The sequence below is a fragment of the Myotis yumanensis genome, unplaced genomic scaffold (assembly GCF_028538775.1).
Source record: "Myotis yumanensis isolate MYYU_CA2020_CCGP unplaced genomic scaffold, mMyoYum1.0.hap1 SCAF_1, whole genome shotgun sequence".
Taxonomy (NCBI): Eukaryota; Metazoa; Chordata; class Mammalia; order Chiroptera; family Vespertilionidae; genus Myotis; species Myotis yumanensis.
The window spans coordinates 143,113,630-143,141,039 of NW_027223752.1; the positions used below are offsets into that span (position 1 = coordinate 143,113,630).

At 37.0% G+C, this 27,410-nt stretch overlaps 1 protein-coding gene across 2 annotated transcripts in view; it reads left to right on the forward strand.

The window, feature by feature from the left end:
- The window catches only part of PLXDC2 (plexin domain containing 2), a 413,522-nt gene that overhangs the window by 215,674 nt on the left and 170,438 nt on the right, over window positions 1–27,410 (forward strand). For both annotated transcript variants that reach the window (XM_070432569.1, XM_070432560.1), the window contains one exon: window positions 15,987–16,056. In XM_070432569.1, the coding sequence (XP_070288670.1) occupies window positions 15,987–16,056 (70 nt within the window). The remainder of the gene's footprint in view (window positions 1–15,986; window positions 16,057–27,410) is intronic.

A 27,410-nucleotide genomic window follows, 5' to 3' on the forward strand; every position in this document is an offset into this window, starting at 1 on the left:
AGTGGCTGCACCAATTTACATCCCCACCAATAGTACACAAGGGTTTTCTTTTCTTCAGAAGAAAAATCTGCCAATTGGACTCCATTTAATTAAATTTTATATCTGGAAACTTATAAATTAATAGAACATTTAAAAATTTTTCTACAAACATTCTTTCTTTCATAAAAATTAGTATGAGATTTATAATTTATAAAGAGTGATGCATGGTTTAACATGTCCTCAATTGGCCTCCCCACATTTCCATTCCTTCCTGGATCTCTCTGCTCTGTTTCCATTATGCCTTCCTCTGAGTAGAATCAGGTTGTTAGAGATGAGGACAGATTTCTAATGTTAAGGCACTAGGGGACTCAGTAATATCTACAGAAACCCTCCCTTCAACCTTCACAGAACACACACACCATAACACAGCTGTCCTCCCTGTGATGTTACTGAGAGGTTTTAGCACAAGGGAAATGCCAAATGGGAAACAAGACATCCAGGTTGACTTGGTTTACTGATGTCATGATTATCATAATTCTTGATGCAATGCTCTCTGGTAATTTGGCTGCAAACATTTAAGCCCGAAAAGAAGAGGGAAGTTTCTATAATCTCATCACCAAAGGATATAATTTGCATGTCCAAGGTCAAAAAAAAAAAAAGAAGAAGAAGAAATTATATACCTAGGGGCAGACCCAGGAGCAGTTAGTTAAGTAATCCAGCCCTGAGTAAGCAGGAGGTAGAGTGAGAAAGCTGGAAAATTGATTTTTCTGAAGACAAAGCTACCTTCCTCTTTCCTGGCTTCCTCAGAATTGGTCAGAGGAAGGAGTGTCTGACTTGGTAGCATAATTTAAAAAAAAATATTTTTCCCTCTTCCACCATCACTCATGAATGTGGTCCAAAGCCATTTTGGGATCATAAATTAATATTCTAGAAAGAGGAGGAGAGTGGAAACAGTAAAAATTATCCCTGTTCTCCATTAACATAATCCTATATAATAGAAGGCTAATATGCAAATTGACCAAATGGTGGAACAACCGGTCGCTATAATGCACACTGACCACCAGGGGGAAGCCTCACAACACAGGAGCTCAGCCAGAAGCCAGGTTCATGGCTGGCAAGTGCAGCAGCGGTGGCGGGAGCCTCTCCTGCCTCCACAGCAGTGCTAAGGATGTCCGACTAACAGATGTCAGTCAGACATCCCCCAAGGGCTCCCGGACTGCGTGAGGGCGCAGGCTGGGCTGAGGGACCCCCGAATACACAAATTTCGTGCACCGGGCCTCTAGTATCTTAAAATTTCACAGCTGAGTATTTGTTTCTAAATCATTTAATTCACGTTTTACATGACAGAACACACTAACGTCTTTTTATATGTAAGTTATACTCAGTATTTACATTACATATGTATATTGCAATTTGATTACATGTTCTTTCAAACCTCCCCATTGTGCATTTTGGTTTAAATAACATTTCTTAAATTATTATTAAAAATAAATAAAGCAGATGTTAAAACCTACTTTTACCTTTGACAAATTAAAGGAAGGATCTTGTATTCCTAGATAAAGTTGAAAAAACTTGAAGTAAGTCCCTACCATATGGCAAGCAATGAACCAGCACTTTATATTCAATTACTGGTACTTATTTGTTTTAGGTGGTTGTGTTTTATTTGTTTTCCGTTATTGAAAGTCATACAGTTGTCAGGTTGTAGCTCTGGTAGTTTCTAACTACAAACCGAGGAACCTGTTTGTACCTGTTTCTTTCCCTCTGTGTGGAACTTCAAATTTCATAATTTTGAGATTATTTTCTATATTTCTAAATCATATACTTTCATCCATTGCTGGGCACAAAGTTTGATTCAGTAGCTAGTCAATTTAGAATTATTTTGCCTTCTGAAACTATGGTTTATCAAATTCTGCTTTCCAACTTGATACTACTCTCTGGTGGAAGGAGTCTGGGGTTATAGAAGTTATAAAACCTTGGCTCCAAAATTTTTTTTCTCAGGTTTTGGACTCTCTGCATTTTACTTTTACAACCTGCCCACCTTGACTACCCTTCAGTTCTCATTTGAGAATAAAAATGAAATAGCTATGAGAATATCAAAGAAAAATGAGATTGCAAATGCATTGTTATTAGAGAGTCCAAAAACATAATAAACCCCCAAAAAGCTAATTTCTAAGTATTCTCTAAGAATATAGGTAGATAGATATTAATATCAATATTATATCTCCATATACTTTATTTTGCCAAGAAATTGTCAATGTGCTCTTTGCCAGATATAAGCCCACGCTTAACTTATAAAATTGTATCTTTCTCTATATTAGTAAAAAAAAGATTGATTCTTTATATAAGAAACCTCAGCAAAATGAAATGAAGTGCTACTCTGTACCTCTCTGTCATATTGCAGGTAAGGTTTTTGATGAAACTTGTAGTTTTGATATGGTGATTGTTCTAAATTTTAATAACACTGTTCTTGGCAGAGATCCTCAGACTACTTGATTTATAAGCAGAAAGCTTCATTTAAAAAAATGAAGTTTTCTGCAGTTTATTTTCTCCCCCCCCCCCCCCGCCCCCTCCCGCCAGGAAAATAGCATCATTTCAACTAGCATTTCTGTCAGTCTTACATTTGCATAATGTTGATGTTGGGAGAGCTAAATTTGGATGCCAATTGTGATTATAGTCCATTGTTTGCTCATATTACGCAATTTCATTTTTTTCTGTGCATCAGAAAATCTACTGATAAATGCTAATTTCTCTAAATGATTAACGCTAAAGGCAATTTAAATTACTGTTTCTATTAGGCTATTATCTAGACCACACATTTCTGCCCGTGTCCTGTTCACAGTATCTAACAAGTTGCTTTTACTTATTTTTGTTTGGGTGAATAAACTTGCTGCTCTCTGTCTTTTGAATTGTTTCATTTCAAGTAAGACATCCACAGTCCATCCACCTGGCCTTACTTGGTTTTGCTCATGGGATTTTCCTCTAGTTTAATAACAAACTGAGATGAGTTGTGCCTGCACATGTCTTTCCAGCTTGATTTTGGTTTCATTCATTTTCCTCTTACTATTTCAAATAGTCACCTACCAATTTTGAGAATAATTCTCTCTCTACTGAAGAAGTGTTATTTGAGGGTCTGTGATCCATTCAGCATTATCACATGAGATTAGAGAAACTGACTTCTGTTCCTCTGGGTGCCAGGGAAACGGGCTGGTCCACCTGCCTCAGAGCCAGGAAGTAATGGAAAGAGCTAGTCTATTCCACTGGTGGCATTAAGAACACATTAAACACTTCTTGGCCCATTCAAGTTGCTGAGTTTAGTAAACTCCTTTTGCTGATCTAATTATATAAATTACTAATCATTTAAGATACCCTTGATACCCTTCCTGAATCTAAGAACCGAATTTTAGACATTGCAGGTCCTTTGGTGATTCTTGAAGATAGCAGCAGCCTTATGAAGCCCCCAGTGATCAATTCTTATGCATATAACAAGCCTTAGGTTTCCAAAGCAAGACATTCTTTTTTTAAAAATCATACTTGAGTTCATCATATTTCAGGTCAATGTCATCTTCATTCTCCATATCGTGTCTTTAGTGGGGGGTGGGCACCATTCTTTATGTAAAATTAATGTAGGAACAGTGAGAGGTAATTTTATATGTTCTCTGTTACCAGTGATGGCTGTAGAATAATTCTAGATAGGCAAATATCTACTCAGCTTTTTGAAGTCACAAGTGAGGTGAATACTTGAGGTTTCTATGAAACTCTCTTAGATTTCACATTAATCTTTCATAATCATAAAGCTGCTAAGATAGAACCCTCAGCCATGTCTCAGGTGGAATAAATAAGTCCATTTACTCCTGTCTTTCATCCTGGATTCTCTTCTCCAACCTATTTTTTATTATCTTTTCTGGGATCTCTCCATGAACCCATGAAGACATACCAGTGGTTAATTTTAGATAACATGAGTACAAAACATTCTCATCCTGAAGCTACTCAGTGATTAAGCTTACACATGACTATTTTGTACGAGAAAAGTTGGCAAAATGTAGATGAAATATAATATTTCTTAAGAGTGACTACAACTAAAAGCAAGCACATTTAATTCTTGTGAAATATCTTAAATTATAGGAGGTCAAAGACAAGACATTTTCAGATGAAGATTTCCTTGACAACTTAGTATTTTTATATCTTTTAAAAATATTTTATAGCTATTTTCAATATATTTTATTTTTGTCTGTTTCTACTTACCAGATTATAACCTATCTCTTAAGTTGTAGATGATTACCTGAGGCAGAGATTTTCAAAACCTTTTTCATCTCATGGCACACACAAACTAATTACTAAAATTCTTCGGCACACTGAAATAGATATTATAATTTTTGCCAATCTGACAAAAAAAATAGGCATAATTTTTATTCATTCACACCAGATGGCTATTGTTTTGTTGACTGTTATCATTGTTTTTTTTTAATTTGACAATCTAAGGGAAAAGAGGTCAGTGCTCCTGACTAAAGAGTCAGGTGCTGCATGTGTTAAAAATTCTTGCTGCACACCAGTGTGCCTCTTTGGACACACCGGTTGGAAATCGCTGCCCTTGGGAATAATCAACATGTCACATGGTTTATTTACACATTGGCTTACCACCAGAACTTTGCTGTGTGAGTCCAGCCCCAGAAAATGAGTGTCTCTTTCTTCACTAAGTTGCTCTGTTAAAATGCCAATGCGTCTGTAAGTGAGCCTCCTGTAAGCTACTCTCATCCTATATAATAAAAGCATAATATGCTAAGTGTCCGACCGATTGGTCGACCAGTCGCTATGACATGCACTGACCACCAGGGGGCAGATGCTCTGATGGGTAGATTAGCTTGCTACTGAGGTCTGGCTGATGGGGATTGGGCAAGAGGGCCTAGACACGCCCTGGAGCCTCCCACAGTCCTTCCCCAGCTGGCCAACCTCCCACAATCCCTCCGTGGCTGGCCGGCCCCCATCGGCCCGATAGGGACTGGGCGAGACAGCCCTGATCGTCCTTGATCGCAGGCCAGACTGAGGGACCCCACCCGTGCATGAATTCGTGCACTGGGCCTCTAGTTTAAGATGTAATGCCAGAAATTTCTTATCATGCAGCAGCTGAGAAGAAATGCCAAGAAAGATTCACTCTTGATAAATAGGCCAAGTTTAAGCATCTGGACCCTGCTCCCAGACAGGTTAACCTGTAGATATGTGCGAGTGTCAAAGGGAGCAGCTCTGAGAGACTGTATTGAGAGGCATCAATTTCCTTAACTTTTGAAAAATCCAGAAGTTGGCAAATGTGACTAAATGTTAATAAATATTGGTGATCTGCATAAATATATAGGGGACTCTTTCTATTATTTTTGTAACTTTTTAAAATTTGAAAATATTTCCAAATACAAAATTAAGAAAAAGAGAAGTTAGCAAAAGAGGAGTTAACTTTGAAGAGTTAACATTGAACTTGTCCCAATTTCAATTTCAACCTGTAATCAAGTTTTGAATTTTTGTCACTCTCCCTGCATTGAATTTCAAATCATAGCATGTCTGTTGAGGGGCAGCTTGCTAATTGTGTTTAAGGAGATGGACTTAGGCTGCCTGGATTTTGAGTCTGCCTTCCCCTCCCCGCAACCCCTACTTTTCCAACTACTAGCTGGGTGATTTTGAACATGTTATTTACTCTATTAATTCCTCATCTATAAAATGGAATGATAACAGTATCAACCTTTTAAGGTTGACATTAGAATGAAAAGATTTAACATTTGTACAGTGCTTAATTCAGTGGCTGGCACAGTGTTGTAGATGTTGGTTTCATTGATACTAATAATCATCATGCAAATATTTAACTTTAAAACAGTCACTTTCCACTGACAGGAAAGGGAGGACAGATTGTAATCAACGAAGGCAAGGGAGGGACTTTTTAAACTGCAAAGGATAAACTAATAAGAGTATTTTTCCTGCCTACCCTGTTTGAGGATCACTGGTCAAGGAAGTAACAGGAGTGTCATTGCCCTCAGGTGTAGGGCTGCAAAGAGCATTAGCAAATCATTGCTTTAAAGGGACTTGGCAAGCAGGTACTGCTATGCTTCAATTCCTCAAATGGAAAATTTCAGGACATGTAAGTGCTACCAGGCGAAGCAAGATGATGTTATCTAGAATCAAGTCTATTTATCCTTTTAATCCATTTCACGCCTGTCAAAGTCCTCATAGCAGTTGTTTTAGAGTTCCAAAGACCATTGATATGACATCAAGTCTTGCTATTCAAAGTGGACTCCCTGCGGAGAGCTTATTAGAAACACAGAATTTCAACCCATTCACCCCCAGACCTACCAATTCGGAATCTGCATTTTAACCAGAACCCTAAGTGTTTCCTAGGCACACTCTGTCTTGAGAAGCCTTTGGGGACCCACGGTGTTGCTTCTAGAGCAGGGTAAAAAACCCAGAATTGGCTTTTTCTGCTTCTCGTCCTCCCCACCTACCCTTCAGGGGTTTCTTTACAAATCCTGTTGTGCTTTCTCTGTGCCCTGGAACCTGCTGTTGTTCTGCACCCCGCCTGAAGGAGAGTTACCTAACTAATTTGAATAATTCTCAAAATGCCCAAGTATAGGCAAGCCCCTATAAGTCAGGTGTTTGCTGGCATCATGCACTGTGAGAGGCCAGAGATATGGCGCTAGTTCACTTACTCTGTTTCACATGAGCGAGCATCAGGTAACTGCAAAATGTTTACATGTTGTTTTCTAATTTATGAATAGACCGATGCACAGTGTCATTCAATATGCAGGGTTAATGAAGTTCTCAATTCTGTTATGAAAAAAAGCGCTGAAGCGGTTAGAATTCCTAACTCAAAAAATCAATTCAATTGATGGGCTTTTTTTTTCTAAAAGACTGAATAGCCAGTCTCTTGTCCTTACATTTGCATATTGATTAGCCAATTTCCCTGAACATTTTGATCTTTTAATTAGGTTTGCAGTGTTTTCAGTCACTGGATCAATGACCCATGTCCTGTTCTCTCCTCCCAGAGTGTGAGAGTTGGTTAAAATACCATTTTATAACAAATCCTTGATCGTAAAAGCATTATGAATTATTTTGCCCACTGCAGCTATTTTTTTTTTTTCTGGAATATACTCAGCTCATATTTGGACTAGAAGCAGAATCTTATTTTAGGGCCTATATCAGAAGTTTGCATTGCTATTCCACATGTATATGCCTCTCCACAGTCCATTTTCTCTCTTTAATAATTGCTTGTTGTGGAAATATGTCAATTAAAATGTTTCTATCTATAGCTATATCTACAAACATACATGTGCATATGCTTATATTTATATCCCTCCGCTATCTTTCAGTACTATTTATAGTACTGTTAGAAGTGACTTGATTTCCGTTACACAGGTGACTAAATCAGTGAAGGGCAATTACCATTAAGAATTGTAAAAAAGGAAAGAAATGTTCTGGAAGTTTAGAAAATAGGTCCCTGGATCTATCCTCAGAAGGTAAGAAATGGAAGCATCTGAACCCCAGTGTGAAAAATAGAAGTGGTTTAGGTTGTGCCCATCACCTGGTGAGAAGGGGCCTTCTGTGTTGCCATCAGACCTCCATGGGGTGTAGCACACTGTGGCTCCACCCAGCGCTCTGGCTCCACCCAGCGCTCTGGCTCCACCCAGCATGGTGCTCTGTTATTCTACCAGGGGTGAGCAAACTTTTTGACTCGAGGGCCACAATGGGTTCTTAAACTGGACCGGAGGGCCGGGACAAAAGCATGAACGGAGTGTTTGTGTGAACTAATATAAATTCAAAGTAAACATCCTTACATAAAAGGGTACGGTATCTTTTTTTTTTAGTTTTATTCATTTCAAATGGGCCGGATCCGGCCTGTGGGCCGTAGTTTGCCCACGGCTGGCTCTAGTCCCCATCATTCCATGCATTTCATCTGAGAAGACTGTTCTACACCTTTTTCAGATTTTGTCTTTTTTTTTTTTTTTTTTACTGTGGCCTCATGCATTGTTATTACATGTTAAAGAAAATTGTTACATCTAATAAGAGCAAAGCATGCGACTGCAATATTAAGGATTCCAGGTAGAAAACACAGTTATGGGAAGTCTGATGACATGTAGGAAAAGAATTACCTAGTATGAAAGAAGGGGGATAGAATGATGTAGGTTTTAAGACAGTGTTTTGGAGTCAAACCTATGTGGATTGAAATCCTGGCTCCACTACTTATTGTGGTGTGAATTTACTACTTGACCTTTTCTTGTTAAGTTTATAAAAAATAATTTCAGGCTGATAAAAAACTGTGCAGGGATTATTGAAAGCGTTCCCAGATATCGTTTACTACCCAGCTTTCCCAAATGTTAACACCTCACATACTCATGGTACAATTATCAATACCAAGCTATTAACATTGTTACTATACTCTTAACTAAGCTATAGGCCTTATTCATAATTTGTAAATTATCCTCTTTTTTCTTATCCAGAATCCAATCTAGGGCCCACACTGCATTTATTTATCCAATCTCCTAGTCTCCTCCAACAGTTCCTCATTTTTTCTTTGTCTCTCATGAAGTCTACTCTTTCAAAGAGTATTGGCCAGTTATTGTAGTTTCCCTGATTTGGCGTTTGTCTTAAAAACCTTTGTGTCTTCATGAGGAAACACAGGTCTCTGCTTTTGGCCAGAATAACACAGCAATGGTGTTTTGTCCTCCAGTGTGTAGCATATCAGGAGGTACATGATGCCACTATGTCTTGTCACTGGTGATGTTATCTTTGATCATCTGCTTAATGCGATGTCTGCCAGGTTTTGTTTCTTTGCTGTAAAGTCACTGTTGTTGTTTTTGTATTTATCAAGTATCTTTTTGCAAGATATTTTACAACTATACAAATATTCTGTTTTTCATCATACGTTCACCTTATTTTAGCATTTATATTTGCTAAGAACAGATAAAATACTTAGTATAATGTCTGATATATTAAATGTTAATTTCATTCTCCTAACATTAGTAAACACAGTAGTCATAATCACTTCAATATAATACAAATGAGGGCATCATAATATTGCTCAGAAACATAATATCTAATTGTGCTATGATTCTATTAGAGAAGTAATTTGCCTGCATTGTTATTAGAGACAACATATACTAAATCATTTCCAGCTATTTATTAGGAATCAAATAGGAGCCACTTTTTTGTTTAGGAAACTTGTTTTAAGGAACTACGCTAGATACCTTCACGTACATAATCTGATAGTAGCCACCATCCAGTCAGTGCTTATGAAGGGTCAAGTGTCATTTGATCATTTGATCCTTATAATAATCTTTAAAGAAGTGTCTGGACTTTACAGGTGAGCAAACTGTGGCTTAAAGGAGTTAAATGACTTATGAAATCACACAGCTTCTAAGAATCAAACTGGGATGTAATTTGAAGTCTCTATGACTTCAAAACATGTTAGATCATTCAAAATTAAGGAAAGAACCATTTAAAATTTAAAAATATTTCTCCATCTAGTTCCATTAAAAGAAGATTGTAAAATGTGTGTCGTATGGTTAGCAAAGGAGTGAGACTGCAGTAATCTATTTTAAGCACTAATAGGTGAATGTGTTTTATTTGGGCCTTATTCATTTCCAAGAAAGACAGTCAATTGTTACTTGCATTTTGGAAGAATATATTACATCCCAGTTAAAAAAATTAATTTATTCAGAGTTATCTATTAAAAAGTTATCTAATCAGTAATGATTATTTAATCATTTTTAGCTATTAGAGACATAAATCTTACTAGAAATAAGATCATTTATTTAGGTAGTTCAGATAAAAGCCAGTATCACTATAAAGTGCCATTTAGGTAAAACATAAGGTAATTTTTCTCAAGTTTTAAGTTTTGCAAGTCTTCTCAAAGTTAATACCTGGCATAAATAAATATACTGAAAATGGTTTGACTCAAGATTTATTTGACCTACTTTTTCAAAACAATAGCACAAATCTCACTTTACTACTATTACTACTTAAAATAATATCTCAGCTATTAGAAAGCTTCAAGATAAATAAAAACTTATTTGAATTATTAAAAATGGAATGTTAAGATATATGTATAGAAATTAGTGATTAATCCATGAATTTATTTTTCAATAAATAAATACTCCTATATTTTTAAGACCATTTGCTCTCATGGACTCAGGACATCATCAATTATTAAAAGTTTAGTTACCACCAATTTTTGCTCCACAAGCTGCTTTCAGCAGGATTATGCCTTATAAAGATGGCATAAAGACTTGGGAGAACCAGAAAATGTAGCTTTATTACTATGAAGAAGAAGCTGTCTTAAAACAAAAATCAGTTTTTATTAATGACATTAAAAATGGTTTTGAGAATTATAAAAGTTTCTTTTCCAGATTCTTAATTCTCCTTAAGCAGTTTCTGTCTTCAAGCTTTTACTGGCCCTAATTAATTTACCTTTGTAATACAACTGAGAAATAGGCAAACAGGGGAAACTGGAACAGTGTGTATGTAGGATTAAAATTCTTGTGTTATTAAAAAGAATTTAAAGAGATAATAATTAATGAGAAGACAAGTGGAAGGCATAAGAAAATTATGTTAAAGAGGCGATAAAAGGTGTGGATATACTTAGACATCTAGGAGTATGACCCTGATTAAGTCTAACAGTCAGTCCCCAACAGTAATTTCCCTTGTCTGACATTTGTTCCCGTCCAAAATGTCCCCAGAACATGCATTGAGATATTTGGTCCATGACAAAAGGTCCCTGATATTTGGTCCAAAACATCCATGGACATGTTTGGTCCACACTAACCCATTTACCTAACCTCTTGTGCCATTACTAGCTAGACTACTGAGGCAAGAAGGGCTGTTAGGGCCAATGCAATTATTGGGCCAATAAAACACGATAGTATGTTTTATGAATTAATCCCATAAACCAAAGGTATAAATACATATTGTGGACTATTTGAACCCAGAGTCGTATTCTTGGACATTTTAGACTGGACAGATATCAAGGACTTCTTGGCATGGACCAAATACCTCCATGGGCATTTTGGACAGGGACAAATGTCTGCTATTATAATGTCATGGACCATGTTGTGGGAGAGGATGATGTGTTTTTTGAGGTCACAGTCATTTATTGGCTATACCTGCCATACATTTATTCCAAATCACCTGGAATCTATGAATCTACTTCATCAAACTCTTCAAAGGAAATTTCATAAATTTATCCTTCCCCACATGAAGAAGGGATGCTTTATTTGCTTGTCTAAAAAGTTTTATACCTCATCTTTCAAATAGTAACTCCTTTCCACAGAGTGTAAGGAAGCAGTAAATTCAGTCAATTGCATGTATGTCACTCATGCTCTTGAAAGTTTCACTTCTGAATTTTTATTTGGTATTTTGCCCAGATTATCTATTAATTGATTGTGTCTTTACATGACAATTTTCCTAAATCATTTTCTCTTTTACATTAGGTATTTCTTAAGGGATGATATCCAAGATAGGATAATGTTCAGGGTATATTAATCTACATGTATAAAGGCCTAAGCGACCGTCGCAACCGAAACAACTGAACAGACAACCGAACAGGCTGCGTGAGGCGACCAGGCCGGCAGGGGGGTTAGTGAGGGCCGACCAAATGACTGAGCAGCAGGCTGCTTGGGGCGACCAGGCCGGCAGGGGAGTTAGTGAGGGATGACCAAATGACTGAGCAGTGGGTTGTGTGGGGTGACCAGGCCGGCAGGGGGGGGTAGTGAGGGATGACCAAACAACTGAGCAGTGGGTTGTGTGGGGTGACCAGGCTGGCAGGGGGGTGCAGTGAGGGGCAACCAGGCCGGCAGAGGGGGCAGTGAGGAGCAACCAGGCTAGCAAGGGGGCAGTTGGGGGCAACTAGGCCAGCAGGGGGGGCAGTAAGAGGTGGCCAGGCTGGCAGGGAGGCAGTTGGGGGTGACCAGTCCAGCAGGGGGGGGGGCAGTTAGGGGCGATCAGGCAGGCAGGCAAGTGAGCAGTTAGGATCCAGTGGTCCCGGATTGTGAGAGGGTGCAGGCTGGGCTGAGAGGACCCCTCCCCCTACAGTGCACAAATTTTGTTCACCAGGTCTCTAGTGATACCGTAATCTCAATATTATGTTTCTTTTTGTTGATAATGGCTTTTTTTGTGACAGTGTCCAGGATTCTGCTAGTCTTTCTGGTTACAGTTAATGGAACCCTCACTAATTAATGACACAGCAGGCTTTCTCACACCTAACCAAATTAACTCTTTTTCCTGTATTCACCTTCTCAATTGGTGTCACTGTGATCCACCAGTCACTCAGCTAGAAACCTGTCCTTTAGTCTAGACTGTCTTCTCTCACTCCCAACTGTTATGTCTAATTAATCATGGCATCCTTCTAATTTTATTTTCTACATATGTAGGGTGTCCCAAAAAATGAATACACAGACTTTGAATAATTATAAAGGCAGTGTTTACTAAAATGCATTTCATTTTCATAATTGAGCTATTAGCTGTAAAGTGTGTATACATGTTTTGGGGACATCCTGTAGTTTGATTCATACCTTTGGGTCTCATCTAGCTGTAGTTCCTTTTAAAGAGTCAGTCTCAGTGCCATCTCCTCTGGGTTAGGTGTCTCTCCTGGTCCTTACTCTGCCTGCTCCTATCCTTTATCCTTCTGTGATCTCCCTTATCCCTTGGTGAACTCCTTGAAGGAAGGAACTGGGTGGGACTTATTTACTGTTTATTCTTTAGTCCCTGACTTAGTGCCTGGTGTATATAAGGTGTTGAATAATTGATTGTTGACTGCATGATTGAATGAATAACACTTCCTTCAGCTCTCACAATGCCTGTTTTATATGCCATACACAGACAGAATAATTATCCAATTATCCAAAGGTAATTATGTTAAATATATCATCATTTCGCTTCAAAGTACTTCATGGAATTCTAGTGTTTGTTTTGTTTATGTTTTAGTGTTTTGTTGTTGTTGTTTGTTTGTTTTGTGTGTATATATGGGTGTATGTTTGTGTTTTAAAGAGGGATAATAATTTTCAAAAATTTGTCTTTAAGTGTGACTTTTTTTATCACTTTGTTTTAAGTATCTAAGTAATTAAGCACATTTCCTTCATTGTCAATCAAACCTGGATTTAGATTCAATTTTCCTACTTGGGCCATGCTTAACTACTCCTTGCTGAGTTAGTTTTACCTCAAAGCAGTTATAATATGAACCTTATGCAGTTGCTTTATGCATCCATGTATATGTAGAAAATGCTAGATGCGATATAGTAGAATGATCTAACATGAGCCAAGAAATGAAGGTATGACTCTCTGAGGATGCACTTAGCTGTCCCCTTTGATGCTTTGCCCATATCCCTCTGACTGCTGAGTTCACCTAAAACTGTGGGTACAGTTTCTAACCTACCAGTAACTTTCCAGCTCAAGTGCTATATCTCTTCTTTTGACTGGGAGTACAAATAAGCTTAGTCTGGGGAAGATGGGGAGTTTAAACACCCCCAGGAGCAACCTTCAATCGATAGGGAATGGGTGGTGATGGACAGTTTCCCCATCCTAACCTCCAATGAAATGATTCTAAGGCATGCTTTCCCTACAGTCTCTCAGAGTCTCCAAGGGGAGACCTGGCTGTAGTAGTAGCACTCCCAATAATGTACCATTACTGGTTTCTCTTATCTCATGTTTCCCACTTTCTTTAGAAAATGCTTCCAAAAAATGATCTGCCCCCAAGTCCTTCTGTCAGGGTTGGTATTTTGGGTAACCAAAGCTTAAAGAATATGGAAGCCATGATTGACTGAGAGATCATAATAGTCAGAAGAGGCATCATGTAAAAGTACCAGAGCCAAGAGTTAGGGGTGGAAATATCAAGGAACTAAAAGATGTTCTAGATGCCTGGCTGGAGCAATGAAGGGAAAATTGTGAGGTAGCAGGGCCCGATTAGTGGTGGGCTTTAGAACCATTGTCACTACTTTATCATTATTGCAGGGACTGGGATTCTAGACTGAAAGATATGAAGTAGGGGAGTGATATACTAGATATTATGGAGTATGGAGGATGAATTGTAGGAGAATTAGTCAAGACACCTGTGATGAAGTTGCTACAATAATAGTGACCAGCACTTGGGGAAGGAGTCAGTAGTATCTGGAGCGAAATGGGCAGATTTCACAGCTATTGAGAAGCTAGCATCTTTCTAAATTGTCATTGCTATTTCTTATCAGTGTGAAGCAGTCATGGTGATAACGAAGGTGAACTGACCATTAAACAGGGGAGCATTTCAGTCATTGATGTTGCTCTTCAAATTTTCTTTGAGAACGTATTTGCTTTTTTACAAAAATCTTTACCTTATGGATTTGTATATCTCAACCTTGTTCTAAAAGTATTGAAATATTTGTGGTGGTAGAGAAACTCATGTCACATTTCTCTGGTTCATCTTTGGTAGTAATTGGTAGAGATTATTACTGATTATATGTTTAAACCAAACTCTTGTTGTGGAAGTGAGAAGGACAAAGGGCTGTAATGTTACTAATTTGCTCATGATCAATGAAATACATTAGAATGATGGAAAACAAGATACTGTAGCAAGTGCCTTTATGAAGTTATTGCTGACATCTTCTTTGAGATATATGAGTTTGCTATTGAAGCTTTTATTTTAGAGTTATTAGTAACCATTCATTTCAGTTACTGCAGTGAAAATGAATTTTTTTGTTACGTTAGTCAGCAAAAAATAAAAATGATGATAAACCCGTTCTGAAGATGCAGCTTTCATTAAAAAGGAAAGAAAGCCTCATTGAAAGTCACTGTAAATTTTGAATGATTAATTTCATGCCAAATAAGTTATTAAAAATCTCTGATGGATATAAAAAAGCAATCATTTGCAAAATTGGAAAGAGCTAAATTAAATCTAGATATACTTCTCTATTTTTTTTTAATTTGTGCATTGGGAGAGATAATATAGAAACTGTTGAATTTTAACACAATAGCCTTTTGCTATAGATAGTTTTTAATGCTATTAGGCTCTAAACCAATAATTAATTTCCCTCTGGATTTTTTTATAACAGTGGATAATTTTTGTTCTAATTTACTGTTTTTCTTGTGTGTGTTTTTCTAATAATACATCTAGTTCATATTATTTCAAGCATTCAAATAATATAGGCTTTTTTGTTTCTTTGTTTTGCTGTGTTGTATTTTGTTTTTATTATTATATATGACATATGATATGTATTTATAATATATAAAGTATGTAATATATAAATAAAATATATAACATCAAATTATATATGTATGTATGTATGTTTGTATGTATATATAACTCAAGCTTCAGGCCCCTTTTTGGAAAACAGAGGGGCAAAATATATAAACCTTCTTCCTAAGTCTCCCCAAATTTTCTCTATACAAAGGAAAAGTACTTTTCCAAATAATCAGCATTTTTTATTCTTCGCTTTTAAAAATAGACATAATATGCTGAACCTGGAGAGTTCATTATATCTAAAAAATAAAAATGTCTGCAGGTCTCGGTCTATAGGTGCAGATGTCTTGTTCCATGAGACTGCCTTGCATTGCGAGATGAACAGAAAACAAATTTAATACATAATTATGTAAATGAAAATCTTTTGATTTTTTTCAATATAACTTGACAGATAAGGAGGACTCTTTTGGAGATGACCCCAGAATAAAATGTTCATCACGATGCCTGAACTGATTTGCAGTGGCCATGTGAAAGGCACTGGGGATGTTAGAGAGAATAGCTTGATTTGGAGTTGAAACTTTGAGGTTCCCTTTGTAAGCAAAGAACAGACCAACAGACTGTAACAGCCCAACTTTATTCTTTTCACACATTTCAAACATGTAATTACCAGGAAAAAAGTCCTTTTTTATCATTTGAAATTCTGGTTTTAAAAGTCAACTACAATAATAGCGGTGTAAAGTAGAAACATCAATTTTTTAAGTGGAAGGCTTTTCATATTGCATTTACTATTATGTGCATTATTGATTTTCTTTTCTGGTGTTGTTCCTTGCAGAGAGTGAATCTGTCTTTCGATTTTCCATTTTATGGCCATTTTCTACGTGAAATCACTGTGGCGACGGGGGGTAAGTGGTTTTCTACCCGTTCACCCTAAATAATCTACAGCCTTACTACCGTTATTATTTTTAATTCACTCCATATTTCAAGAGGGACATTTATTGGGAAAACCATTGTCTTCTATCATGAAGTCATGGGTATAAATAAAACCTAAGAAAGACTAGTATAGTTATTGGAAAAACTTTTCAGCAAGAAAAAAAAAGTCGTTATAATAACTTCAACTTAGATTCATCACCTTTGCTTTCCACCTGAGCTTTAATTTGTTTTTGATAGTATGGTGGGACTGCACTAACAGGACTAAAGTAGAAAGAAAAGGTGCTTAAAGAAACTGTTGAGGCATTTTTTTAAATTTTCTTTTAATGTATACAGCTGACATGTATATTAGCTCTATTTGTTTCTTTCCTTTAATGTCACTTGTGTTGAGAGGTTATTGTGTGTGTGTGTGTGTGTGTGTGTGTGTATGTGTGTGTGTTTAATCCTCACTGGATATTTTTATTGATTTTAGAGAGAGAGGAAGGGGGAGAGAGAAAGAGAGAAACATCGATGTGAGAGAGAAACATAGATAGGTTGCCTCCCTGACCAGGGATCAAATGCACAACCTAGGTATGTGCCCTGACAGGGAATTGAACAGCCCAACCAATTGAGCACCCAGCCTGGGCGACTGACAGCTCATGTGAGAGCTTTAAAAACAAACACTGACATTCAGTTTGAATTCTTTTAGTTTTATTTTTTTTTCCACAAACTTTGGAGAATTAGCAATACCCTAGAAAGGCAATTATCATTCTTTATAGTATAACACAGAAGTCAGACATATTTTAATCTTTGAGTATTACTGGCAAAGATAAGCAAAATGCCAAAGAATATCCCTGCAGGCCTAACACGGAGACGTAGAGAAAGTAGAAGACTGAGAGAAAAACATAAAAATGGGAGCATAAGCCAAGAAGCAGTGAAAAGAAATCAGGAGATGTGATGATAAGGCTGTAGAGCACCCGTGCCTAAAGCACCACAGGGCAGAGTCCTTCTCTGTCACAGCATTTCATTATTGCTCTTTTGGATGTGACCCATGTTGCTTACTCTTCCCATATTTTAATATAACGCTTAGGAGATAGATAGGGTTCTGAAAAAGATAAGTAATCAGAAATATTGATGATTAAATAAAAGTTTTTGAGCATCTACTCTGAGCAGTGGTAAATATAGCTACTCTGCCTTAGGAATGTACAGCTTAGTGCACTATTCGACAAGAAGAAGCTGACTATGGGGAGTTCCTTAGAAAATACACATGATGAAACAAAGATTTTCAGGAATGATAAAGCTCAAACATCTGTGAGAATTCTTTAAGGCTTAATAAAAAATATTGTTTAAGGTATATATTGAAGGCTATTGCAGTTGTTATGGTTGTGCAGGGAAATAGTGGATTCCCAAGAAGATTATCTCGAGTAAATATTCAGAAGAGGAAATAGATACGGTATTTTTTTTATTGTAAATAATTGAGTGTGAATAAAACTGGGGGTATGTTTACAAGAAGTGTAGCATATTAAGATGAAAAAAAGTTGGTTGGGACAGTTTTACATAATGTCTCAAGGGTCAATTTGAGTCATTAGTCCTTAATTAGGTAAGTAATCAACTTTAGATAAACATAGACATTTGTGTAGTGCCTTAAAGCAGCCTTTTTCAACATTTTTCATCTTATGGCACACATAATTACTAAAATTCTGCAGCACATCAGAAAAATATTAGATATTTTGCCAATCTGACCACAAAAAAGGTATAATTTTGATATTTTGATTCATTCACACCAGAAGGCTATTGCTGTGTTGATTGTTGTCTTTTTTTTATTATTATTTGACAATTTAAGGGAAAAGAGATCAATGCCCCTGACTGAATAGACAGGTATTGCATGTTTTAAAAATTCTTGTGGCACATCAGTTGAAAATAGCTGCCTTAAAGTATAAAATAATAACAGAGTTAGTACATATAATTGAAAAAACATTGCAGTGATTGTGTGACAAATATTGAGAGTTTTGGTGATTCTGTGGATTCAAACCAAGGGAGAGAAATGATGCCATGAACAAAAAATTGCAAACTCAAGCAGAAGAGCTAGTTTTAGGAGAAAACTAAAGGCTTCAGTTCTAAAACTATTAAATTTTGTGGGGGAAAAAAAGACTATGTATAAATAAAATTTACACAAAGACTGTCTTTTTTAGCTCAATTTCAACTTCTCAAATTGTTTTATTTTCAAAACTCATGAAGGGGATTCAGCCAATATACTATTAACGTAAGATTTTCCTTAACTGAGTTGGTAGGAAAAAAAACAAACAGATGGCTATACTATCTTTATTGCTCTAAGTCTCATTTTCCTTTGAAAAGATTCTCAAAATAAGTAAAAAATATGGTGTCTTGAATCATCTCTCACTTCGCTAAGGAAAATAACTAATGTAAAGAAACTCTTCTTTCTCTATTTAAAATGCGGTAGCATGGAAGTTGCCTGTATAAATCCGTGCCCTCTTTATAGAGGCACAGGCAAGATACTTAAGACATTGAGCTGGGTTTCTTAAGAATGAAACCAGAATCTCTTGCACTTTAATAATTATTCATTCAATCAATATTGATTGAGCTCCTACTATGTGAGAGGCACAGTATATTATATGACACATCAGTGTATGCAGTGAAGAATAAATTATGGTTTCTGTTCAGGAGCTTAGAATCTAAGAAGAGAAGGGGCACATGACTAATCGATAAGAGAAGGCCGACTTTCAGTGCTGAAGGAGCAGGAGGTTACCCATTCTTTTATTTTTATTTTTTATTGATTTCAGAGAGAGGAAGGGAGAGGGAGAGTTAGAAACATCAGTGAGAGAGAAACATTGATCGGCTGCCTCCTCCATGCCCTCTACTGGTGGTCGAGCCCCAACCGGAGCATTGCCCTGACCAGGAATTGCACTATGACCTCCTGGTGCATGGGACGATGCTTAACCGACTGAGCCACACCAGCTGGGCTGATGGTTGCTCATTCTTTGGACCAATCAAGTACAGGTTTGTGAAAAAAGCTAACATTAAATATTGGCCTTACTGGCATTTGAGTAGGCAAAGAGGCAGGTAGAAAAGAGATGGATAGAGAGGGACATTTCAGACAAGGGGATGCTGAGCTCTGTGACAGCACTGAGATCATAGTGAGCACATTTGGAGTTCCATCAAGTAAGTCTGCATGTTTTGAATGGAGAATTTGAGTAAGAGACTACTGAAGGGGAAGATGGGAAGAGGGATGTGAAGAACTTGAACGTTAGAAATTTGGGTAATAGCCAGCAAGCACTGGATTTCTGTGAGAAAAGAACAGATCCGGCCAGCTCTGGCAGTGGAGAGCAGGGTAGTGTGTGTGGGGTGAAGACAAAGAGAACATTAGCACCAGGTTTTTCAGTATTTCTGTATATCAAGTGCCGGAACTGGGATGTGTGCAATGGAGGAGGAAAAGGAACCGGTACAATACACATCATTTGAGTTGTTTAATCACTGCGGTTGCAAAGATTTCTAGCCAAAAAGATCCAGTGAATAAAAGCTTAGAATACTTAAAAGAGGACTTGTGAACCACAGACTTCTGATGGATCTCCTCTGTGATCGACTAGGTACTATCAGCAGACAGACCTGCCCAATAAAGGCTTATCACCTTACAAATCTTGAAAGTGTTGTTAACTGCGAAAGGCTTGGCAGAAAAATAGAAGCCACAGTCAGATTAATATAAAGTTTACTGCAGGCCATTCCAAATAGATTGTAGACTGAGATTTTTAAGTAGGAACACATAGGTTTCTATGAAACTAAAATGAATAGATACATTCTCCACTGTGTCTACAAATTCTTCTTGAGCTGGTTTTAACATTGGCTTTGGGGGAAAGAAAGTAAAATGTAAAAATGGATATTTTAAACTACAGTTTCCTTCCTTCCTACCTTACAGTTTCCCCTTTTCCCATGCCTCCCTTAAAATATTTCCTCCCCACCCTCTCTCTTTTTCTCTCTCCTTCTCTTACTCTCTGCTCCTTCATGGACACAAATTTATTTAAAAATGAAATGAATTTGAAGATAATGTCTTGTGTTATTGCTAGGATCAATAACATTTCAAAACAGAAAATAGTTTAAAAATACAGATATATACATAATTTACTATGACCCATCTTTTTTTTTATTATGAATGAACAAATTTTCAGTTAAATTGTAAATAAAAAGTAAGTACCTGGTCATTTATCTATAAACTACAAAAATGAATCTTTGCTTATTAAGCACTTTAATTTTGTTTCAAAAGCTTTAATCATCCACACAATAATGCACAAAATGAATTGGAAGTACCATCCTATTTTCTGGTTCACTGGTAGCACAATCTGAATGCATTAATTTATCTCTCTATTTAAAAAATGCTTTAGAATATAAATATTCCAAGCATTAAAAACGCTAGTCTGCTATGCATTTTATAAAAGTGTTTTCATTAATGGCATCAATAGTTTGTATTGTTTTCGTATCACATGGCCTTTTATTTTAATATACCAATACTTTAATTGGTTCTATTTTATTATTAGGCTGCTAAGGTTACCTTTTAATGCTTCAAAAAGTAGATTTGTTTGAAGATTTGATTTTGAATTCCTGCAACCATCACTAGTAATGATACTTTTCATTAGTCCATCATGGGTACACATAACTATGAGAAAAAAGGGTGGGGTGCAGTGGGTAAAGGCTGCTTTAGATAATGGGGAAGAGAAGAGGTGAAGTCATCCAGGTAATTCTGGCACAAAAATTTAAGTATGTAGATGGATGTTGATTCTTCATTAAAATAGCGTGTGGAATTGCAGGCAATTGTACAGGAAATTAGGAATAAAAAATTATATGAATTAAAAAGATAATAATGAACATGTTTTGCTCACATTGATTGTATAAAGGATTTGCCCTCCCTTTCTTCCTACACAAATTCCTAGTTGGAGGTTTAATAAGAAAAGCATTTAGAATTAAATCTATTTTATTTTGCCACATGGTAATTAATAAAATATAAGATATTCATTAAGTAATCAGTTTTTAATATCTGGAAAGTTAATACGTGAAATTAAAAAATAATAAACAGGCAAAAATAAAATAAAAATCTCCCTTTCTCCCCTGCCTACTAGTTCTCTAGCCCCCTCCCAAGAAAAAGCAACCATTACTCTTTGAGGTATGTGTGTTTCTTTTAATTCAAATTTGGACTAATTTTCTATAACTGGTCAAAATAATTAGTGGGTTTTTTTTTTCCCTTTAAATTCCCAATAAGAGAGGTTAAAATGTAGAACATATTATTTTGATTGTTTTTTTTAGGAAGTATATTATCAAATATTTCAGTTCTTTTTTGTTTAAACTATCAAATAGTAATATTTTAGTTCCAAATAATATTCCATACTTTTTAGAGAAACTTGATTATAAATAGTTATAAAGGTTTTTAAGAGCAGTGGAGAGTTATTACTCATATGATCAATTTATAAATATCAACCTCCATTGTCTTTCAAGTATGTAATCTCTATAACAGAACTTGATGTATGCATTAACTTTCTGAATGTAGTGAAAAAGTGAATGGAGTTATTTTGTCTTTTTTATTATTATCAACACAGAGCAGAGATTATGATTATCTGGTTATCTGATGCATGAAGGGAAGATACTGAAGGAATACATGCTGGACAAAAGTCAATCCATTCCAATTTGGTTCACTAATTTCAAGTAACAAACTCAGGTCTCAAGGACTCCTGGGCAGAGGGATAAATTGTGTGATGTCTGCTATGTGGTATCTAAATGATTCTCTGTGATTTACCTCTGAAAACCAGACAGTTCTTTTGAGCTTCCTCCTTGATCATTAACTCTAGTGTCTAGAATCCTGCAATATATTCAGCAGACTCAACAACATTACTGCATTTCTTTTCCTGGTGGCTTTATGAATTGCATAATTACCAGCCCCTTTTGTTTCTACTATGTATCAAGGAGGCGTTTTTCATTAGTGCTGGCTTTTGTGGATGGGGGTGAAGTGTCCTTCAAGATTAGAACAGCAGGAGACTCAGAGAGGGGCCACCCAAGAGCCAGACTTGAGTCAGTAGGCATAAACAAGAAAAATACCAGAGGTAGAAATGTGGGTAGAATGAAGGAGGACACTTAACAGAAAAGCAAATGACAGGACCTTTGGTACACGGTGCATAATTCTTGATTAGGGACAGGAGTAGGGGAAGGCTAATCAGCGGAGATGTGGGTCTGGGTAAAAAAGTAAAATTTTTCCCCCGAGGCTCATCCTATTCCATTGTCATAGCAGCTACAGAGGAATCTACTTATCAGTAGTGTTTGGACATTCACTTAGGAAAATTTGCCTCAGGAAAGCACCTTTTATACTCCTTGTGAATTCCAGTTTTATTTGAAACATTGGGAACAAGTGTTTTTGCTTGCATTCTTCCTTAGTCACTGCATCAATAAATCAGATAAATAACAATATTGCACAGATGCTCAAGTACATCACCCAAGTGAATATGAAGGGAGCCTCATTGACCGTTTAATTAAGAAAGTAACAACACACAGCAGATGCTCTAACACAATCCCATCCTGTAAAAGAAGGAAAAATGCAAAATAAATAAATAAATAAATAAAACACTAAACAATGCAGGTCTGACTCTAGTTCCTGCCATTTCAGGAATGAGTTCCAAAGAGCTCCCTCAATTCTTGCTGAAGCCAGCAACTGAAATTCATTTTCTTGGAGAAGCACTCTGGCGTCTAGGTTAAGATAACACAATTTTGATTCAGAATGTGTGGGCCCATAAGTCAAGCCAGTCATAACTGTGTGATTGTTAGAATATTACTTAAACTCTCTTGTTTCAGTTTCCCAATCTGTAATATAGCATAATAAAAGTACCTTGATCATAAGATTTTTGTTAAATAATACATGTTGTAAACTACTTCCTAGAAAATACTACAAAAATAGCATATATTATTATTACTATACTAGAGGCCCGGTGCACGGATTCGTGCACTTGTTGGGGGCATGGTCGGCAGGGATCAGCCCGCTCAGCTGAGCAGTGCTCCCACTGTGGGAGCACACTGACCACCAGGGGGAAGCTCTGGCATTGAGAGTCTGCCCCCTGGTGGTCAGTGCGCGTCATAGCGACTGGTTGACTGGTCATTCTGATTGTTCCGCTGTTCAGTCACTAGGCTTTTATATATAGAGATTTTTGTATGTAGGTGTTCTCCTTTCTTCCTTTTCAAGATACTTTCCCTGTAAAGGTGGGCTTGCTTGTTAGTTTGTCTATTATTTTCTTTGATGGCATTATGCACAGCACAGGGGGTGTTTAGGGACTTAACTCACCATCACTTCTAACTGCTCCTGTTAAAGGCTGACTCATCCATTCATGACTGGGAGGTATAGTAAGTAGTCTGCAGAGGGTCTGAGATGTCCTCTTGATCAGCATGGGTTATGTCTGTCATCTCTAAGTGCAGTGCAGAATCTCCACTAAAGGCCACACAATGTGACATTCTGTGAATCTATGACTACCCGAAAGTCTTAGAAAAGTCAGCAATTTTGTAACACATGGTAGAATAATTTTATAGTTTCTCTAATTGTGATATCTTTGGTCATAACTGGGTAACAGGCATTAGTATAATCATAAGGCCACATATATCACTTGCTTCTTATTCTATCCTTTGTATAGCAAGGACATTGAGAATAAGTCATCCAAAGCATAAAGTTAGTTACGAGTAAAATGATAGGGATAGAAGATGCACATTCTCCCAGTAGCATCAGGCTGCCTTTCATAAAATTGAGATTCACTTAACTACTAATAATCCAGTTTGAGAATATAGTAAAGACCCACTCTGAATGTAAATTAAATATTTGTTCAGTTATATTTATGTGTGATGTTTTGCCTTTGAATTAGGAGGCAGATATCCTTATGTGTACATATTAATTCAATTCTACCTTTATTTTCAGGATTTTTTCCCCATTAAAAAAAATGTCACAGAAAACCAGTAGGAACAATGTCAAAACAGCTTAAAATTATGTTCTCAGTTCAACTGATAAGCTCTGGAGCTGAGACACAATATAAAAAATTAACCCTAAACATTTTGTTGACTATTTCTAATGGGGTTATGACGGGTTTAGATGACCTTGTTGATCTGACTAGCCTGAAGACCACATTTATTTTGCTTGAATTATTGTTCAAGTGAGGATTTTTTCTGCTAAAGGCAAAAAAGAAGGGAAAAATGCCTTTAGTTGTTTTATTATCAATTTTCACAGCTTTAAAAAGAAAGCATCCGTTCAGTTAATAGCTTGCAGAAAAAATTCACAGCATTTATAGACTAATCCAGAAAAAAAGAAAATTAAGATCATTTAGAACAATTAAATTTTGCAAAACAAATGCAAGGTAGTGAAACTTTTCTTCTTTAATTGCAGTAAAATATGCATAGCATAAAATTTATGACTTACAGATTTACTGTTTATGATGTTTTAGTCATTGAGCTCAGCTCGGAATAAATTTTTCCTTTGACAAGTGGCAGTCTCTTTAGGTAATCTATAAATCAGTCTGAGTAACTGAGACACCCTGCAGAAGCTGGGTACATGGCTCTTCTCAGTGAAGGCACAGAGTCGGGGACTGAGAAGGTCAGATGCCATGAAGTCCAGACGGCAGGATTCCTCAAAATGGACAGCTGTATGGGACAACAGACAGCTGTTGGCCAGTTTCAGTAAATACACTATTAGACAGATCTGGTCTAAATAAAACTGGTCTAATGGGATAGCCCACAAATACCCCAATCTAGTATTTGGTCAAGACTATGGAGAATGAAGAACTCCAGGACCAGCTCCTGAAGTTGCTCTGCAGGCCATGGTAGAGATAAGGAACTACAGTAGCTCTGGGTCTGTGAAACTATCTCTTTTGAGAAATCTGTGACTTTTTAATATTGTCCAAGTGGCTTCCTTATTTCAGAGTCTTCCTTGTCCACTAAATAACTGTGTTCTATATACATACAGAATATACACATTTCTTGCTTTTTCTATACACGTAGAGATGACACACCTCTCTGTCAAGGACAGAAGCATGCATTTGTTTTTCCTCTGGAGGCAGTGGGTTGTTCACACAAGGGTCCTACAGCATTTCTACTATAGCTTGGCACCATTAGTGCCAGGTTCCCACCTATGGGGGAATAGGAGGAAGCTGCTATTCAATTCAGTTTTTAAAATCTTACTTTATAGACTAAACTGTAACTCTTTTTAACATTCCATGCTTAGCAGGTGGCTGCCACTGAACTGATAAAAGGTTAGAATGAATAACAGAATCTACCTCAGAATTACCTGGAGCGTTTTCTTTAAATGTGAAGATCTGGGCCCTGCATCAGACCTACTTACACTGGCTGATCTAGAATTTCTACTGGGGAGAGGGGCAAGGACTCAGTGATCTGGTTGAAAAATGAAGGGAAGGGAAGGATGAACCCACTTAAGGGTCCTTGTGGTGAGCTTGCATTAACATGCACACTGTTTTGGCCTAGGGTCTGTTTTATTTCAATAAAAATAACAACATATTCTAATGGTTCATATTTCAAAATGCATGTATGAGTTGTGATTTTACTTCTTCTTATTATTTTTTTTGGGGGAGACATGAGGAAAGTGATATGGATCGTGGAGACTAAAAGCCCCAGCCACCTCTAGGCACCACCACTCCCTATTCAATTAGAAATTCTGGCAACAAGATTTGAGAATCTGATTTTCAAAAATTCCTCGGGTTATGCTTGTTAAAGGGACAAAACACATTCTAAGAAAAAGAGTGCCTTTATGTAACATCTGGTCAGTGGAGGCTCTGTAGTAAAAACCAACTTATAAAAATCTTTCTACTTACACTTGTTACACATGGAGAAAGCAATTAGAGGTTTTAGGCAGAAGTTCAACTACAGCTGCCTATAAACCATAAAACAGCGGTTCTCAACCTGTGGGTCGCGACCCCTTTGGGGGTCGAATGACACTTTCACAGGGGTCGCCTAAGACCATCAGAAAACACATATATAATTACATATTGTTTTGTGATTAATCACTATGCTTTAATTATGTTCAATTTGTAACAATGAGATTGGGGGTCACCACAACATGAGGAACTGTATTAAAGGGTCGCGGCATTAGGAAGGTTGAGAACCACTGCCATAAAAGGAAAAACATCACTGCTCATCCCTAGACAGCTGACCTAATTACTTTCTTGTAATAGTCTGCTTGACAGGTCAAGATTTAGACGACATGTTCTTACAAGGCTCAGTGTCACCTCTGTTTTGTGTCTGTCTCCCAGAGTCTTTCACTGGGGACATGTATTTGTTTTCATTTTGTTGTGGTTTGGCAACATTTAAAGATAGTTTGTGCCTGATGTCTTTCATTAACTTTTCCCCAAATCTATGCTCTATGCTATATTATAGCTTATCCCTCCTACCCTGTTCCTTTTTATGTTTCCTTTAAAGATTACTCTTTTTTTAAAATTTTTATTAAATATATTGGAATGACATTGGTTAATAAACGTATATAGAATTCGAGTGTACAATTCTATGATACATCATCTGTATATTACATTGTGTGTTCACCTGCCGGGAGCCGGTCCATCCTTGCTGCTTGACACAATCGCTGCAGGAAAGAAACATCTGCACAGCATATGTTTCAATGGACCTGGCATATATAGCATACTGTTCTTAATATGTTTGCTCCCTTTAGCGCCATGTGTTTTAACCAAGGTCACCTCTCCGAGAAAGGTTGTTTCCCCAGGTGGGGATCTTTCCCTGAGGTTAGGGAGGGGATACAACCCCTTAATTAAGTGCCAGGCGGGTAGTTAAGCTACATAATCTTTACTCCCTGGAATGGAGATAAGAAACGCCCTAACCTTTGTAATAGAAATTGACAGGATTAAAATCGGCTGGTATAAATACGAATGTAACGAGACAATAAACATCAGATCCTCATCAGTTCCTAACCAGAGCTCCGACCAGAACTTTGGCTGGAGATCCTGGCTATAGGTCCTGACTAGGCTGCTGATCAACTGAAGGCTGTCTTCGTGTCATTCCTTCTTCGCCGACTCCGTCCACACCTTTGGGGACCTCTGGACCCGCTGGGATTGGACCCCAGCATTCACCACCTAAAATCAAATCTCCTTTCATCATCATACATATGCCCCTCTTTGCCCTTTAGTACCTCTCCCCCTAAACCCTCCCTTTCCTTCTGGTAATCACCATACTGTTATCTATGTCTATGAGTTTTTATTTGTTTGCTAGTCTTGTTTCATTTGTAGCTTTCAGTCTTATGTCCCACATATGAGTGTATCATACGGTTCTTGACTTTTCCATCTGACATTTCATTTAGAATAATTTC